Below are 16,192 nucleotides of genomic sequence, written 5' to 3'. Positions count from 1 at the left end.
TAAACCACTGATGAAGCGGACCGGGGATGAGGCGCATCATTCACACACATGCACACAATGACTGTATTTTAAAGATCTGATTCTAAAAAGTCTCAGTAAGCTGTGGATGGATGCAATAAACTATGTCCCAAGCACATAACATATCTGTTCTCTGTAGGGTGGTTTCCTGGACAGGGATTAGCTTAAGTCAGGACTAGGCCTTAGTTAATCATAAAATACAAGTAGTTTTAACAAACATGCCTTACTAAAAACATTACTTGTGTGCATTTTGAGGGCACTGATGTATTTTAAGATGTCAATGAAAGTTATTTTCAGTTTGGACAGCTGTTACATTTATTTTAGTCTAGGACTAGTCTAATCCCTGTCCGGGAAACCGCCTCTTTGTGTTTTAACGGTTATGAACTTTCCATTGCGGAGCGAGGATTCCCATGAGAGGATGCTTTAAGTGCATTATTCTGTGCCCGGGAAGCACATAATCATAGAGTACAGGATGATTTAGGCACATCAATTCTGCACCCAAGATGTGCAAAAGCATAAAGGAAAGGTCAAGTGCATCATTCTCAAAAACAACCAACTGTACACACCAAACGCAAAGCATCGCGTTCCTCGCTCTAGATTACTCTCAGGATTTAACTTCGTATCATCAATTTTTTCGTTTGAGTTGAATATATTCAACTTGCGCTAACATGCGTTTGACACGAATAGCGTGTTTTTGCGGCAATCGTGCTACCCAACACTGATGTTCTTATAACTTGTAAATTATTTTCAATGATAGGTTTATAAATCTAAAACTATACTAGATGTAGCAGACACATTTAAAATTCTTTTGATTCTGTGTTTGCGATTTTAAATTGTTGAAGAAAAATACATAAGTATCGGATTAGAATTCTAGGATCGGTATGTAATGGAAAAAGTGGTATCGGTTAGGGCTGCACGATATATCGAAAATGTATCGCCATCGCGATAACAGTGTATGCGATATGCATATCGCAGGGAGCTGCGATAACTTGCATTTATTTTACGTGTCTATCATTTGAGTGTTGCATGCTTAGATCGTCCAAATGACACCGATCAGAAGGTGGTTCCCACACACTTACTTTACTTGGGCGGCTCTCTCAAGTATATTAACAACTGTACACGTATATTTAGCATCAAATTTTGTTTTTTTCTGTCCGTGATAATGACATTATGCGTGCGAGCAGGTCGTGTCTTTTCTGATGAGTTCGCTGTGCGTTCGCGTGCTTTCTGTTTCTCGATAGGTGCGACGCATTGTTTCCTTCCATGTTCCTGAACTTGATCACAGTTGTATCCATTAGAGGTCTTCACGGAAGGACACGAGTCAATATTTTGAAAGGTCAGTCGGGTCCGAGTCGGTCCCATTTTAATTACTTCAGGTACCGGGTCTGTTTAAACCCAAGTCGATCAGAGACGGCCGTGAAGAATCAGTCAGCGCTAACGTGCTATAGCGCATGTGCAGTCTCAAGCGTGCCTCCGGTTTCTATGGCAATGAAAATGACTCTTGTTTATATAAAGTCACGGCCACGCGCACCACTTTCTTTCTCCCATGTTTATAGTATTATTATCAATGAACCGTCTTTTTATATGTTTGCTACAAAGATGGTAGCAAATAACCAATGTTAATGCCAAGCCCATATTGTACTGAACGAGCAGCTCAAACTGTCAAACAGTCATTATGTAAGCTGAATCTACATACTTTATATAGAGTATATGAATCTGAAATAATGATGGATTAAGCTCTTTTAATCTGCAAGAGAGGAATAGAAAGAGAGGCATTTTACTGCTTCTACACAAACCTATCAACTTTATAATCTTTAGACCTATTTATAATCCATAGACCTGCATTGTCTATCATTAATATATTATACATTTTATTGTATAAAGTTAGTCTTTCTACACCTCTCACAATGTTAATAAATCCCTTTAAAGGGGGTCATATTCACAAGTTCATTCAGCTTTGTTCATGTCAAAGAGAAAGGAAATAGAGTTTGGAGTAGTTGGATTTATGAAATTAATATAAATATTCAATAAATCAAAGTACTGCGTTATGGTCACACATTACTAGTTTTTTGTCACATGTATAGCATAGTTTAATTACATCTTTAGAATATGCATTACCTCTTTATTTCATTGCATATCTAAATGCTAAAATAAAAAATTATTTCTCTAAATAAGACATATCGCAAGGCATATCGCCATCGCACCCACAAACAGAACTATCGCATATCGCATATTTTCTCATTATCGTGCAGCCCTAGTATCGGTGCATCCCTAAATGTGATAAAACCCATCACAAAGGACCAAAAGAATATACAATTTCTTCAGGACTTTTCACATTGTATGCAACAAAAGATTGATTCTGCAGTCTGAACCACCATCAGCTTCTATATACGGTCAGCCTATATAGATATGCATTTGCATCAAGCTATTTACAGGACACATCCCATAAAAAACTGCAACCCTTCCATAGGTACAGTATATTCCCTTCACAGTACCTCATTCACAACACCCCTCCCCATTTCCCACAGTCTGCTAGCCGTTCATTCATAAGGACTTCATTTAGGCTAGCCTGCTTCCAGTGTGTTTAACGCTCCTGCACCATTCGAGGGGCTTTCTATTGTGGATGGGTAAAGAGTACAGACACAGAACCGTACTGTTGTTGTACAAAAGGCCATTCTGTTCAGTGCCGGCGGCCCAACATGCCCTGATGCAGTTAGGCACTTGAGCGCACTTCACACGAGCGTGGCCCCTTTAGCTGTAAACCAATAAGCACAATATATGAAAACCCGCTGCGAGCTGGTGTTTATAAAAGCAAACGTTGCATCAGGGATGCGGTTTGACATCAAACCTTCGACCGGTTTAGATAATGGTTGGTTGCCATAATCTCTACAGTAACACTGCAAGCTAAGTAACCAATTTTGACTGTCTGCTGAAATTTGAGGTTTGTCCACGTGATTGTTTTGAACAGCTAACACTTGTAAACTGATCCACATGTATAAAACACCTGAGCTTATCCACCCACACATTCTCACTTCAGCCTGAGTGAAACAGTATAACTAGACAAATCTAGGACAGGACTTGAAGCCAGGTGGCAGAGCAAGTTATTATATTTTAATGAAACATTATGAAGACAATTTTTCCCTTTAAAATAACACCAATACATGCACAATAGGATGGGGAACGTGTATTAAGAAAATCAATACAGGCATTGTTTTTTTATTATATGAAATTCAAATAAATTCAAATCTATTTCAAGCAATAGCTTTTAATCCATTTGTATTGTTATTGTAGGTTCGAACTTTCTGTTATCACTGTTCAATGTGGAATTAAACCCAGTGCTTATCAAAATTTAGGCAACACACATCTGCAGCTTATTGTATAATATTTTGTACAGTGCAGTTCACAAAGTTTAATTCATAAAGTTTCACAAGTTTGAAAAATGTTAAACAAAGAAAGAATATGTTTAATGATTATGTTAATAAGCATGAAGGACCCCAGCAAACACACACAGAGAACAGCTGCTGAAACCTTTCAGCAACAAATACATTTTATACTTGATGTATATGTATAAATGTAAAGTAAATACAAAATGGCAATGCTTTTATATTATTATTTTATATTAACTTTATGAATAGTGTTTAATTAGCATGTTTTTGTGTTTTGCCTCAGTACCGGAAATGGTAAATAAACCTTACATTTTTACTGGTATCAGTACCAACTGATTCAGTACCGACTTCAGTACCGACCGTACAGAAATTTTGGTATCGTGACAACACTACTCACCCCCATGTCTTCCAAGATGTTTATGTCTCTGTTCAGTCGAGAATAAATTATTTTAAAGAAAACATTTCAGGATTTTTCTCCATTTAGTGGACCTCAACAGTTTACAGTTTCAATGCAGTTTCAAAGGACTCTAAACGATCCCAACCGGTCTTAACTAGCAAAATGATTGTCATTTTCGCAAAAAAAGTACTTTTTACCCACAACTTCTCATCATGCACTACCTGTATTACGTAATCACGTGAAAAGGTCACGCATGACGAATGCGAAACTACCGCTCCAGTGTTTACAAGTGTGGAGAAAGAGGAGCATGTTCAGATGTTGTTGTATGTATAATGATACTAATTAATTTCTTTGTGTCAGTTTATTGTTTAAAATGGTCCGCAAATCTGCATTTCATGTATGTAATGCGTCACCTTTTGATGTGATTACATAATACACAAGGTCGCGCTGGCGCATCACACGACAAGTGCAAGATGATAAGTTGTGGTTTAAAAGTATTTTTTTGTGTGAAAATGACGATGGTTTGAAGCTGCATTGAAACTGGGGCTGTCTAAAGTAAAATCGCAATTAATCGCTCACAAAATTTAAGTTAATTTTTGCTTAATATTTTTGTGTGTGTGTATGTGAATACACACACTCTTCATATATATATATATATATATATATATACACATTAAAAATATATATACGTAAATACAAATGTTCTTACATTAATACAGTATGTGTGTGTATTTGTATATACATAATTACACGCAATACACACACACAAATATAATATGCAAAAACAAATAATTTTGTATGCGATTATTCGAAATTAATCTTTTGACAGACCTATTTGAAACTGCAATTTTATAGCTACATTGAAACTATAAACTGTTGAGGTCCACTAAATGGAGAAAAATCCTGGAATGTTTTCCTCAAAAAAACTTTATTTCTTCTCGACTGAACAAAGAAAGACATAAACATCTTGGAAAAAGATTATCAGTATTTTTTATGAAAAGTGGAATATTCCTTTAACATTGTTAAACGTTTAATTTTCGACGGAGCCGATGATGTAGGAGGCAGCGCTCCGACATGTGGAGTTTTTGTACTTTCGTCGACCCGAGTTCGATTCCCTGCTCATGGTCATTTGCCAATCCCATACCCCTCTCTCCTCCCTGTACTTTCCTGTCTGTCCTAAACTCACTGTTAAATAAGGGCAAAAAACTGGCCAAAAAGTTTACATTTCATGCTAAACATAGGCAAGATTTTTAAAAAACGTACTTTATCTGTGCGGAATACACTCTGTCGGAGTTTGTATTAGTTTCAGAAAGTTTCTTTCGAGTATGGTCCTCTATGATGTCATAAAGGGCGGAATTCCTTGAATGGGCACTTCCCACTTCCCAAAGAGCGAGCACACACAGCAACCAGAGCGAGAGCAAGAGCACGCCCATCAACATGCTTCATTTGAGTTACGGAAACCATCGGCAGCACTGCACAGGAGCTGCTCGAGAAAGATTTGTTGTTTTGTTTGTAAATTACGAAATAAACAATGTCACCAAAAAGTGTGTTTTTGATTGTGAGGGAAATATCCCCTTTGTTCATCTTCCAAAGAACGTTAAGGGAACGGTGGATGTAGTTTGTTTTTCTGGGGCAGCAGCAGTTGTGCAAGTGTGTTTGTTTGTTCCTGGCATTTTTGTGACAAACGATTTATAAACAAGGCCCAGTTTGATTTGCAGATTGTTTAAAACTGAATGATAGAGCGGCCCCAACAATAAAAGACTTCATCTAATGTCATGCAAGTGCATATGATTTAAACAACACAAACGTACATATATAAAAAGTTATCCAGGGATAATGCAATGATGTATATTGCATGTTGAGTGTTGCATGCTCATGTCTGATATATACCAAATACTGAGCAAATCCCCCAAATCACTCCAATTGTTTTGAATTAGATTAGAAAATTAAAAACATTCAAAAGTGGTATCAAACTTTTTGATCTCAAACAATGAAAGTGGCCTATTGTATGTATTCAAATTTTTGCTGTGGACGCAGGAATATGTTAGATTTGGGCCAAATTAATCTGTGGTGTAAATGTGGTAAAAGATGTTTGCTCTTTGTGACATGAGAATTTGCGATTCCTCTTTGCTTTGCTGTTTTGTTTGACATGCCACCCTCAGTTTGAGCATATCACTGATTACATAGGACAAATGTGTGTGCAAATGTGTACGTCTGTGAGTGAGAGAGAGAGAGAGAGAGAGCAGTGTTTTCCCCAGGGAGCCTGAATGACGTCACTGATCTGGGCATCAAGGTTACTTCATTCACTGCATGCAGACCATGAGAGGAAGAAGGGAGGATAAGCAGAGGGAAGGAAGGAAGAAAAAAAGGAATAAATGAAGTGCAAAGAGTTTTTGCAGGAATATCTCACTCTTTCTCTGTTAAGCAGGACAAAGAAATAAGATCACACGAAAAGTCACCTTTTCTCCTTTAAGTTAAGGGCCAGACCTGCGGGGAGCCGTCACGATTCTCCCTTACGCACAAAACTGTTGACCATCACGCATTTTAAATGGATTTGGGACTGTTGAGCGCATGATAAGCAAATTAGGCAGATGCATGCTGCTTTTCTCAGTTAAGCTGGAAATGCACCACAGAAATCATGGGAGGGAGCCGTCCTAACGTCATACTCTGATGTAAAGCTGTTCTTCACAGGCTATCGTCATCTATTAACTGCTTGCTTCCTGCTTTCCTGTAAATTTCTGCTTGTGTAACCCTGACAGACTTCAAATAGCTTCCCTCCTGTTGTCTAAGCTTTTACACAGGTGTCTTTGTGCGTCTGTGTGTGTAAATGTGTGTGTGTAAAGCATTGTACTTAGAATTTGTTTGTTTTCCAACAAAAGTATCTAAACACAAGATTAATTTACTTAAGGAATACAACACTTATTTTTCAACCATATTTACTCACCCTAAAGCCATTCTTGGTGTATATGACATTTGTCATTTGTTATATTAAATAATAGCCTGTCTCTTTTAAGCTTTATAATGGCATTAGATAAGTGCCCCATTAGCGCTCATAAAAAGTGCATCCATCCATAAAAACTAATCCATGCAATTATTAAATTGTAAAAAGAAAGACATTTAATACGTTTTTGTAACGATGGGTCACATCTTCATACTTTTATAAAAACAGGAATATAAAAGATCTTGCTTGGAAGAAAGTGAGTGGGGAGGTCAGACACTCTGGTAATTTGTAAAAACCGCCCTTTACTCAATTTGAGCTTATACAGTATATATAAATATAATGAGTTAACTCAAAATGTTCAAGCGTCCAACTACTAGGGCTGTGACGGATCACAAAACTCACGGTTCGGATCACATTACGGTTTTCGAGGCACGGATCGTATCATTTTTTGGATCAGCAAAAAAAAAAGGGTGGGAAAAATCTAATAACAAATAAATAAATTACAAACAAACAATTTATAAAAAGAACAAAGTTGAACATTAAGTAAGGTCTAAAATCTGCATTAGGAACAGAAACTGAATTAAATGAAAAATAACACTATTGTACAAATTAAATATTATTATTATTATTATTATTTTTAGAGCAACAGAAGTGATTTTCTCTTTGTCTTGGGTTGTTTGATTAACATTAATGACACAGAGTTAAAGGGATAGTTCACTTTAAAATGAAAATTCTGTCATCATTTACCACTTACTGCTGTGTGTTTACCATCATTTCTCAAAATATCTTCTTTTGTGTTCATCAGGAAAAAAATTCATACAGATTTAGAACAACATGAGGATGAGTAAATGATGACAGAATTTTCATTTTAAAGTGAACTATCCCTTTAAGTATGTTAATTGAGGTTACTGTCTCTTTAAAGACCAAATAAGCAGAGACTGGTTTCTGACTCTATAATTCACTTAAGACATAAACAAATGTTTTTATTAGAAAAAGAATACTGTGGAGATCATTTTGTTTGTATGTGCCCCATCAAGAACATAAAGATTTTATGTTGGCTTACTTTTTGAAACGCGTCTCTCCGTATATGCAGTACTGAGGGCACTTAAACACGTGCTTCAGGAAGAAGATGCAGCATAAACATCGCTTAATGTGTTTGGCTAAATTTAGCAAGTCATATACACCTAGGATAGCTTGAGGGTGAGTAATATATGGGCTAAATTTCATTTTTGGGTGAAATGCAGCTCAACGAGCCTCACATTTGAGTACATATTTTTCTTGTTTCATGCATAAACCTCTTTTCTGTTATATATATATATGCTCCAAAAAACAACAACAAAAAATCAACACACTATTCTCAGAAAACACTCAATATAATTTAAATAAAATTATATTGGCGAAAAATCAAGACAAAAATAGGGGGGGGGGGTCTTGGGGATTATTTTGTGAGGTTAGGAAAATAATAGCTAACAATGCAAATCCAGCAATATCGTTAACATCTAAGAATCATCAGACAATCCCTAAATGTACTGAGATGTGATATAAATGATTAAGAAATGAGTGCTTCACAGTCTACAAGGTACTAAAGAAATTAGAAATCACAATGTACAAAGCTAACAAAGCGTCCCTCTCTCTATCTCTCTGTCTCTCTCTCTCCATCTCTCTCCCCCCCTCTCTCTCTCTCTCTCTCTCTCTCTCCTGTCATTCTCAGGCCAGCTTTCAGGTACTGCAGTGCAGAGCTGGCAGAATGTTAAGCAACCAAAGATGGGAACAGATTAAAATAATGGCAACAAGAAAAGGAAAAAAAAAGTAGAAAATGCATGAAGAAGTTATAGATGGTTAGAAAATATGCAATTATCATCATCAAAAAATCATTTTATTGCAAGCCCATGCCTTTTGACAGTCTGCTTTTTAAGAATCACTGCCTCAGACTTGACATTGGTGTGTTACAAGCTTATACTATTGTACCAACAGAGTGCCTGAAGGGTTTTTGTTTTCAGGTTACCCATAATCCTCCGACATGTACCTCAGATATACAAAAGAGTTCTGATATTTCTTTGCGAGGGTGAAAAACTGCCCTAGAAGAAAAAACCTGTCCAAGATGACCTTCTCAAACTAACATCTGATGTAGAACGAGACGGTGGATTGCTATACTGTTGACCTTAGCTTGGACCCTGAACGCACAAACACACTTACACACACCGGTACAGATGGAGTCTTGGCGTAGACAGGAAAGTGTGGCCATCTCCCTGCTCTCACACACCCAATGGCAGGATGTACCAATGCTCCCAAGCCCCGAGCAAATGCTTCAGGGGTCACACAGGGGAGGACTAGAGAGTGCACTCCACCTTCAGTGAGCTTAACAACAGGCTTTTCCCACAGCAAACCGCACCCTTGAGTCTCTCTCAGTGTCCTTCTGATGTGGAGCCAGTGTTGGGTTTCTCCTACACTGGTTTGGGATTTGAGAAGCTGTTCCCAGATTAGTCCAAAAGGATGACTGCTACTTACAGAAATATATTTACAACTACTACTATACCACAATATGCATTGCCAAGGCAACTACTTAAATTTATGGGTTTGCGACTAAATGTAAAGCTAACATCAGCTTCTATATATTCAGTAGCTTAAAGATGCATTTAGAGGGCCACTATCATCACAGAAACTGGCTTCACAATAGTATTACAAGTGATCTTATCCAACTAAAGCAATTTTTGGTTTTCTACATAATACCATCCTACATAATGTAAAGAACACTCTATAATCTTGATGTCTTTAATATTGACTGAGGAAGGTCATGTCAAAGAAAGACTGAAATCAAACGTTTATGCTCCAAATCTCATCATTAGATTATGCTGGATTTCACAGACAGGGTCACATTTTAGGTTTTAAATAGGTATGGGTTAATATTCTCCTGGAAAGTGCTGATGGAGATACTAGAAAAGCAGCAAAAACATCAAACAGGACGATGCTGGTTTTGTAACACTGTTATCTTCATGACCATATAATTCAATAAGTGTCTGGGCAAGCCAGCATTTTCTCCTGCTACATCAAATTAGAGGTCGTCTCCGGTCCAAAAAATTACCTGACTTGAAATGTGCATAAATATGCATAAATCATTTTTTAAAGACACAACCCGAGACAAACCCAAAAAAAAGAGTCCGACCTAACCCAGTAGCAATTTTTTTCAACCCGACTGGACTTGGCCCGCTGCTCCATTAATTTTCCTTTGTTAACTGACAACAACATCAAGGTACCCGCTAAAATGTGCATTTAAAAGTGATTGACAGGTCCGGCTCAACGAAAATTAACAAACCGTCAGTCACACAATGTCGCCAGACATGATGCACACATGTGAGATAGTTTGGGTCTTCTCGGGACCTTTTGGCAAAAACACATTCATTTTAAATTACCCGAGACCCAAAGCCGCTCATATTATACCCAACCCGTGTCCGAGGTACACGTGAAACTTTTCAGTTTCCCAATCGGTTTCGGGTCGGACCTTGGGTTTTCGGATGTAGGACTTGTGAAGATCTCTACATCAAACGTCAGCAACATTTACACAATGTATGGAAACCCTTGAAAAACCATTTCATTTGTAACTAAATTGCAAAAAAAGGAACACAATTAGGGCAGCAATTACAAAACTGGGATATCACTAAAATCTCAGAGTTGCTGCAGGCAAATGCAGGCCAGCTGTGGTGGTTATTTAAAATATATAGAGCATTCAGTTGCTTTACGAAAATCATCTTTCGTGTTTTGTGTACATTATCCCAAATGTTTTCAACATTTCAATGTTTGAATTCAGATAATTTGCCGTTTCAAAATGCATTCTGCCTGTGTTCATAGGGTCACTTGTAAATGGTTTCATGTCCAGGTTATCCTTAGCATCTGCTTTTGCTGCCATTAAAACCACAGGTGTGTTTAACTTCACGTGGCACTGTGCAGACCGATCGACATATGACATCCAAATATCACGAAAGCAATTTAAAAACAATCCTAGGCTTGTTTGAGATGCGCCTTCCCTCGCCTTCGACGAGAGCAGGCTGCTGCAGTGAGGGAAGGAGTGAAAAAAAGCTTTAAAGTCGGACACTTCCTCAGTCTCGCCATCCAGTTGACCATAAATGTCAGCAGAGGCAGAGATTGCATTTGCGTATTTTATCGCGCATGAAATAGATGCAACTGAAATACCAATAAATGTATTTAGATGAAGATGGTTATAAGGAAAATTAACGATGGTGAACTGTTAAGTACTGGAAAAGGCTTATTAGTAAATAGTGGGATGTATAAATTTAAGTCTACAATGCTAAGTTATACAACTTCTTTTCTGTTGTGTGGAAAATAAACAGCTTAAAGTACAAATAATTCAGCCCCAATACAAACGTTTAAAGGAATTCGTTAAAATCTTAATGTCTTAAAAAATATAAAAATATAAAAATAAAAACTACAATAGGCAGTGAACTTTAAGCTTATTCCCATCATGCTTTTCATCAACGCATTGGAAGAAGAGCAATTGCGCCCGACTGCGGAATCTGACGAGTTTTTTGCATATGTCAGCATGACATCAGACAAAGTTGGACATATCTCAGACACTTTTCTAACCAGCATGCATCTTGTGGCAATCAACGGTGATCGGTTCTGTGCAGAATTATTTACATTTCAAATGAGCCTATTCTGTCGCTCTCGTGATACTTTGATGTCACACGCCGATCGATACGCACAGCGACGTATGCAGAAGTAATAGTTGAAGATCTTTATTGATGTTTTCAATGTTTAAAATAATAAAATTGACATCATCGTGGTTCACAGTATATAACGTGCATAAGTCCGTAAATACATTTCCAATGCAAGTAGCAAAGCTCTCTGGAAAAGCTCTCGATCTGCGAGCAGCAGTAACTGATTTACAACATATTAGACGGTGGCTCATTAGACCAGAGCTCCATCAATTGAGTAAAACAGAGCACTGCGTAAGCCTGTTCACATTCATCCTATGTAAATAAATAAAAACTTGACTTATATCATTATATTCTAATTTACTCATCATCATACCATCCCAGATGTAAATGACTTCCTTTCTTCAGTTTAACTTTAATGATGGATGTATGTGCTTACTGGGGCTTCAAGATATTGGATCACATATGATAAGACAACATTTTCATAGTAAAATTATGAATTATTATTAGTGTTCATCTGGATGAAGTCATATACATCTGTGATGGCAAAAGGATGAGTATTTAGGTGAACTATTCCTTTAACTTGAAAGAGTTCCTCTTATCAGTGGTGTCTGCTTACTATTCAGGCCTGGCGCTAGGATGGCATAACTGGGGGGGGGGGGTTTAATCCTCACTAAACCTGTGACTGATTTCCTGCTTCCTTTTCATTCATTTATTAATTTATTTATTACGACTACCATTTTATTGCCTGTATTAGGTCTATACACATTTAACATGTATCTATTACATCGCCTAACAATCTTAATATGCCTGATAATTATGAATTAACTCTGTTATCTCTTACCTAATCTCAGGCGAATGATTTCCAGGGACATAGGTGGCGTTTCCTGTTCATATTGCAAATGTTGTCAAAAGAAATTAAACATTAATGATAATCTAAGAGTCCAAAGTATTTGACAAGAGGTGTGCTTTAACTTTTTATTTTGATCTAACTTATGACTCTTGCCCAGTCAGCCAGAAAGTCCCACAGACTTGAGCTGACAGGTACTATACAAGGTAAATTATAGAGATCTGAGACTCCTAGGTTCACCTAGCACCCATCCAATAGCACCTTAGCAACCGCATGACAACATCCACACAATACAATTCCTGACAATACGTTTTTATTGACAAACACAAGCTGGCGTTTCTTTAAAAAAATGTGAAAATGTGGTTCTGTGTGTATTCTGGTTTGTCTAACTTGCACAAATGCAACTAAAGGTTGTGAAATGATACCGTGCATGAATGAAGGTAAACAAAACTAAATGCACTTGCGTGTACAAGGCAGTGTGCGCGCGATTTTGAAAAACGCTAACTTTAGCCAACTAGCACTGAAATCACAAACCCACCCTTCATTTAATCGCCATCCAAAACCACGCCTCCTCCAAAACACATGAACATGCACAGACCAGAAGCCCATTCATGTCTCATTCACCAGTACAAAGTGAATAACATTACCAAAATAACAAACATATAGCCTACAATGGTTTTAAATCAGAATTAGATACAGCACCTTTTCGGTTTTGTAGACGTAGTAGTTTGCTTGTAATTTTGAAACCAAAAATATCATTACACAAATTCGTAAAGGTACACAAACACTATATAAGCAACCAAATGTTTCATCAATGTAGAATCCATCTAAACAGAATCATACTGCTTACCTACCTTACCAAAAGAAACACTGCAACAAACCTTTCAGACCAGCAGCTGTTTCCATCTCATGGAAAAGCAGTAAAGTACAGATTTCAAGGTTTTTGCTCTTTGCCAATCCAGGCAGTTTTTGTTGTTGTTGTTTTAAAAAATGTATTTCGAAACAACAGGTGCCACTTGTCAATTCAGCAGGAAAGTTTGTTTGCCTGCCAATGCGCTGATGACGTATGATCAGTGGTGTCTGGTGCAAAAACATTTTGGGGGGTGCAAACAAACTCAAAAATCAAAGTGTAATCATGAAAGACTGTAAATAGCCATTTATCCGGTGATGAATATCATTACTGCTTAGCCAAAATGCTGAAAATGTTACAGTTGAAGTCAACTGTTAAAGCATGAAATAAATGTACTATGAATCTGTAAATTTGAGTATAATGTGGGGTTATTATCAGTAATGAACTAAGTAATCATTTTCTCTTTCTCTCTCTCACACACACCAGAGGTTGCGATAGACTTTTTCAATCTCCGTTAGGGCTGCACGATGTGAGGAAAAGTTGCGATGTGCGGTGACATTGTTCAATGTTGCGATGACGATGTGAGTTGCGATAAATATTTTATATTTTTTCATGTTTTAGGGGCCATTCCCATGTCACGCCTAAAAACGCGTGGAAAACGCTAGACACGTTATTGTCACATGACCTGCACGCTGCGCTTGTGTCATTCTGAAAAGTTCAAATGTTTTTGAAAAACCTGGAAAAAAGGAGCGCATCGCACCAAGTGAAACTCTGAGAACGATCCAATCACAACATTAAAAACATAAAAAATAGCTTTTTCTAACAACAAAAGTGGGAAGGCAGCACTGTGCGCCCCAAACCGGATCTGAAACCAGCCAATTAGAGCTCAGCCTCAAGTCAAATGCTAACAAATTTACTGACCTACACACTCGTTTGGGTGGCGCCTCCATAGATATGTATAAAGGCTAGATGTCTTACGGCGGAGTCTCTAACGTGTATGCAGTGTCATAGGTACATATTTGACGTTTATAACAAACCAAACCCTTTGAAAATCGGTAAAAAATTAAGCAAATTATGGTCATTTAAAAATACCTGCGTCATTAAAACGCAATGCTACGAGTGAGCGAGCGCCCTGTGGTAAGATGGCTGCCAAAATGCGGACGTTCCACTCAATTGGCCAGCAGCGCGGGCGAGACATCTAGCATTTATACATATCTATGGGCGCCTCAGACACACACACCAAACTTTTGATTTGTATTTTTTAAAATAAATGATAACATGAATAACAGTGAAATATGATAAATTATTTTATTTGTATTCATTTGCACTAACTTATATATTTAACTTTTTGGTAACATGGCCAATTTTAGGGGGGCGGCACCACCGTTTGGCCAGCCGCCACTGCGTATGATGTCTGTATGAACATTGCGCGCAGTGGTACTATGCAAAACAAGTTTACAGAGGAGAAGCAAAAATTGCGTTGGTCCAATTATTTTATTTGGTCCGATAGTTGATTATAAATGTTATATGGTCCTACGCCTTTCACAGAGGACATACATTTATGAAAATACATTTAGACAAGTTAACATAGTGATTGCTATAAAGATGTGAGAAAACTTTTAACCAACATGACTAAAAATCTGGATCAAATCAGTTCCCTTTAAAACTGTTACGGTACACCAACTCTCCTCGCTCGCCCCCAGCGCTCTAGTTGCCATGGAAACGTACGCCAGTATAAAAAGCGCGTGCAACTCAAGATGCTCTCCTGGCCACTCCCTGTAAACAATCGGGCAAACCATCAAAAAGTCATGATGAACAAAGTGAAGGGAATTAAAACCAGTTGGTCCTGCGCTGGAAACCGGAGTGGTGAATTAGACAGGAATCCTTGTTATTCCAGAAAACCACGGGGTTCCGTGTGTCGCGTGTCACCGGGAAATAGACTCTGACGTTTACGCGTGTAATGCGAAATAAATTGTTTGGGTTCGTGAAAAGTATAATCTCTAATGACTCAGCTTTGCTCTGCTCGAACGTAAATGAAAAACATTTGCACCTCAGTTGTATATTTTCGTGTAAAGAAACACCGAAACGCAAAACGAAAATGGGAAAATAACAACAAACTCGATGCGTAAAGTAGAATATTGTAATGCGTTTCCTTACTTCAGTCCTCGCAACACGAAACAGACGGACGAGCGAATGTAAACAGGAAAAACAAACGCGCAGAGGCGCTGAGGTTTTCCAACAGCTCTGGTTTTTCATAAAGATCACATGCGTTCAGTCAGTGAGATGGGTTAGTGATGTAATGAAAATCGTCAGTGAAACTCACGTTATTTCGTAAATCCTGCAGCGCTACACTCATGATCGTGCAGCATCGGCGCTCCGCACGGGACTATGCCATCATCCCTCGCTCGCACCTGAAACAAACACGATCAATGAGAGTTAAGAGCCATTCTCATCCATTCGCATTAATCCATCAACACAAAGACCGATGAGAGATGCGTTACCCTATCGCTAAACGGCTTCAGAAAGCTGCGCGCATGATGGTTTGATGTTCAGCGCGTTCTCTTCACTGTGTGTTGCAACATGGAAAGCTGTCTGTGAGAGATAGAGATCAGCCTGTACTCGCTCTCTCTTTTTCATTCCTCCGCCCCATTCGAGCGCGTGTCCGCGTCGCCGGATCAGTGATTGACTGCGCGCTCCCGCACGCCCTTTCTTGCGGAATGAAATGGATTTCCGAGATTATCATATCATATTTATTGGTTTCAAGTTCCTTTAACTTTTTTGGTATTATTCTTTAGATCAGTGTATGTTGTTTTCGGTTCAAAGCAATTTATAAAAAATAAACAATGTAAATTTTTAACAAGCTAGTGGGTTCCAGGAGCGCTTGATGGGGTCAACATGGATAGAAAAACAAGACCCTACATTAAATATAGCTTAATAATCGCCTGCCTCAAGAACAAAGATGAATTGTGCTGACTACAATGCGTTTTGTGTGGTGAGTTATTTGCTGATAAGTGAATTGTATGAAAGCCATTTGGCAAGATGTAACTTTTTTTATTTCATCTGAGTGCTGTTAAATTTAG

General features: G+C 37.9%; 1 protein-coding gene across 2 annotated transcripts in view; it reads right to left on the bottom strand.

The window, feature by feature from the left end:
- Positions 1-15,752, bottom strand: part of ece2b (endothelin converting enzyme 2b) — a 94,175-nt gene extending 78,423 nt beyond the window's left edge. Inside the window, exons 1-2 of one of the 2 annotated variants that reach the window (XM_055195688.2) lie at positions 15,614-15,752; positions 15,436-15,523 (exon numbers count right to left, since the gene is read on the bottom strand). In XM_055195688.2, coding sequence (XP_055051663.2) covers positions 15,436-15,468 — 33 coding nt within the window. In that variant the 5' untranslated portion in view covers positions 15,469-15,523; positions 15,614-15,752. Of the gene's footprint in view, positions 1-15,435; positions 15,526-15,613 lie in introns of both variants that reach the window. The other variant, XM_073863155.1, reaches the window with a different exon arrangement.
- Positions 15,753-16,192: the final 440 nt, after the last annotated feature.

Source organism: Misgurnus anguillicaudatus, chromosome 24, assembly GCF_027580225.2.
Source record: "Misgurnus anguillicaudatus chromosome 24, ASM2758022v2, whole genome shotgun sequence".
Classification (NCBI taxonomy): domain Eukaryota; kingdom Metazoa; phylum Chordata; class Actinopteri; order Cypriniformes; family Cobitidae; genus Misgurnus; species Misgurnus anguillicaudatus.
The sequence above is the reverse complement of the archived record's forward strand: the minus strand, read 5'-3'. Positions and strand labels throughout refer to the sequence as shown.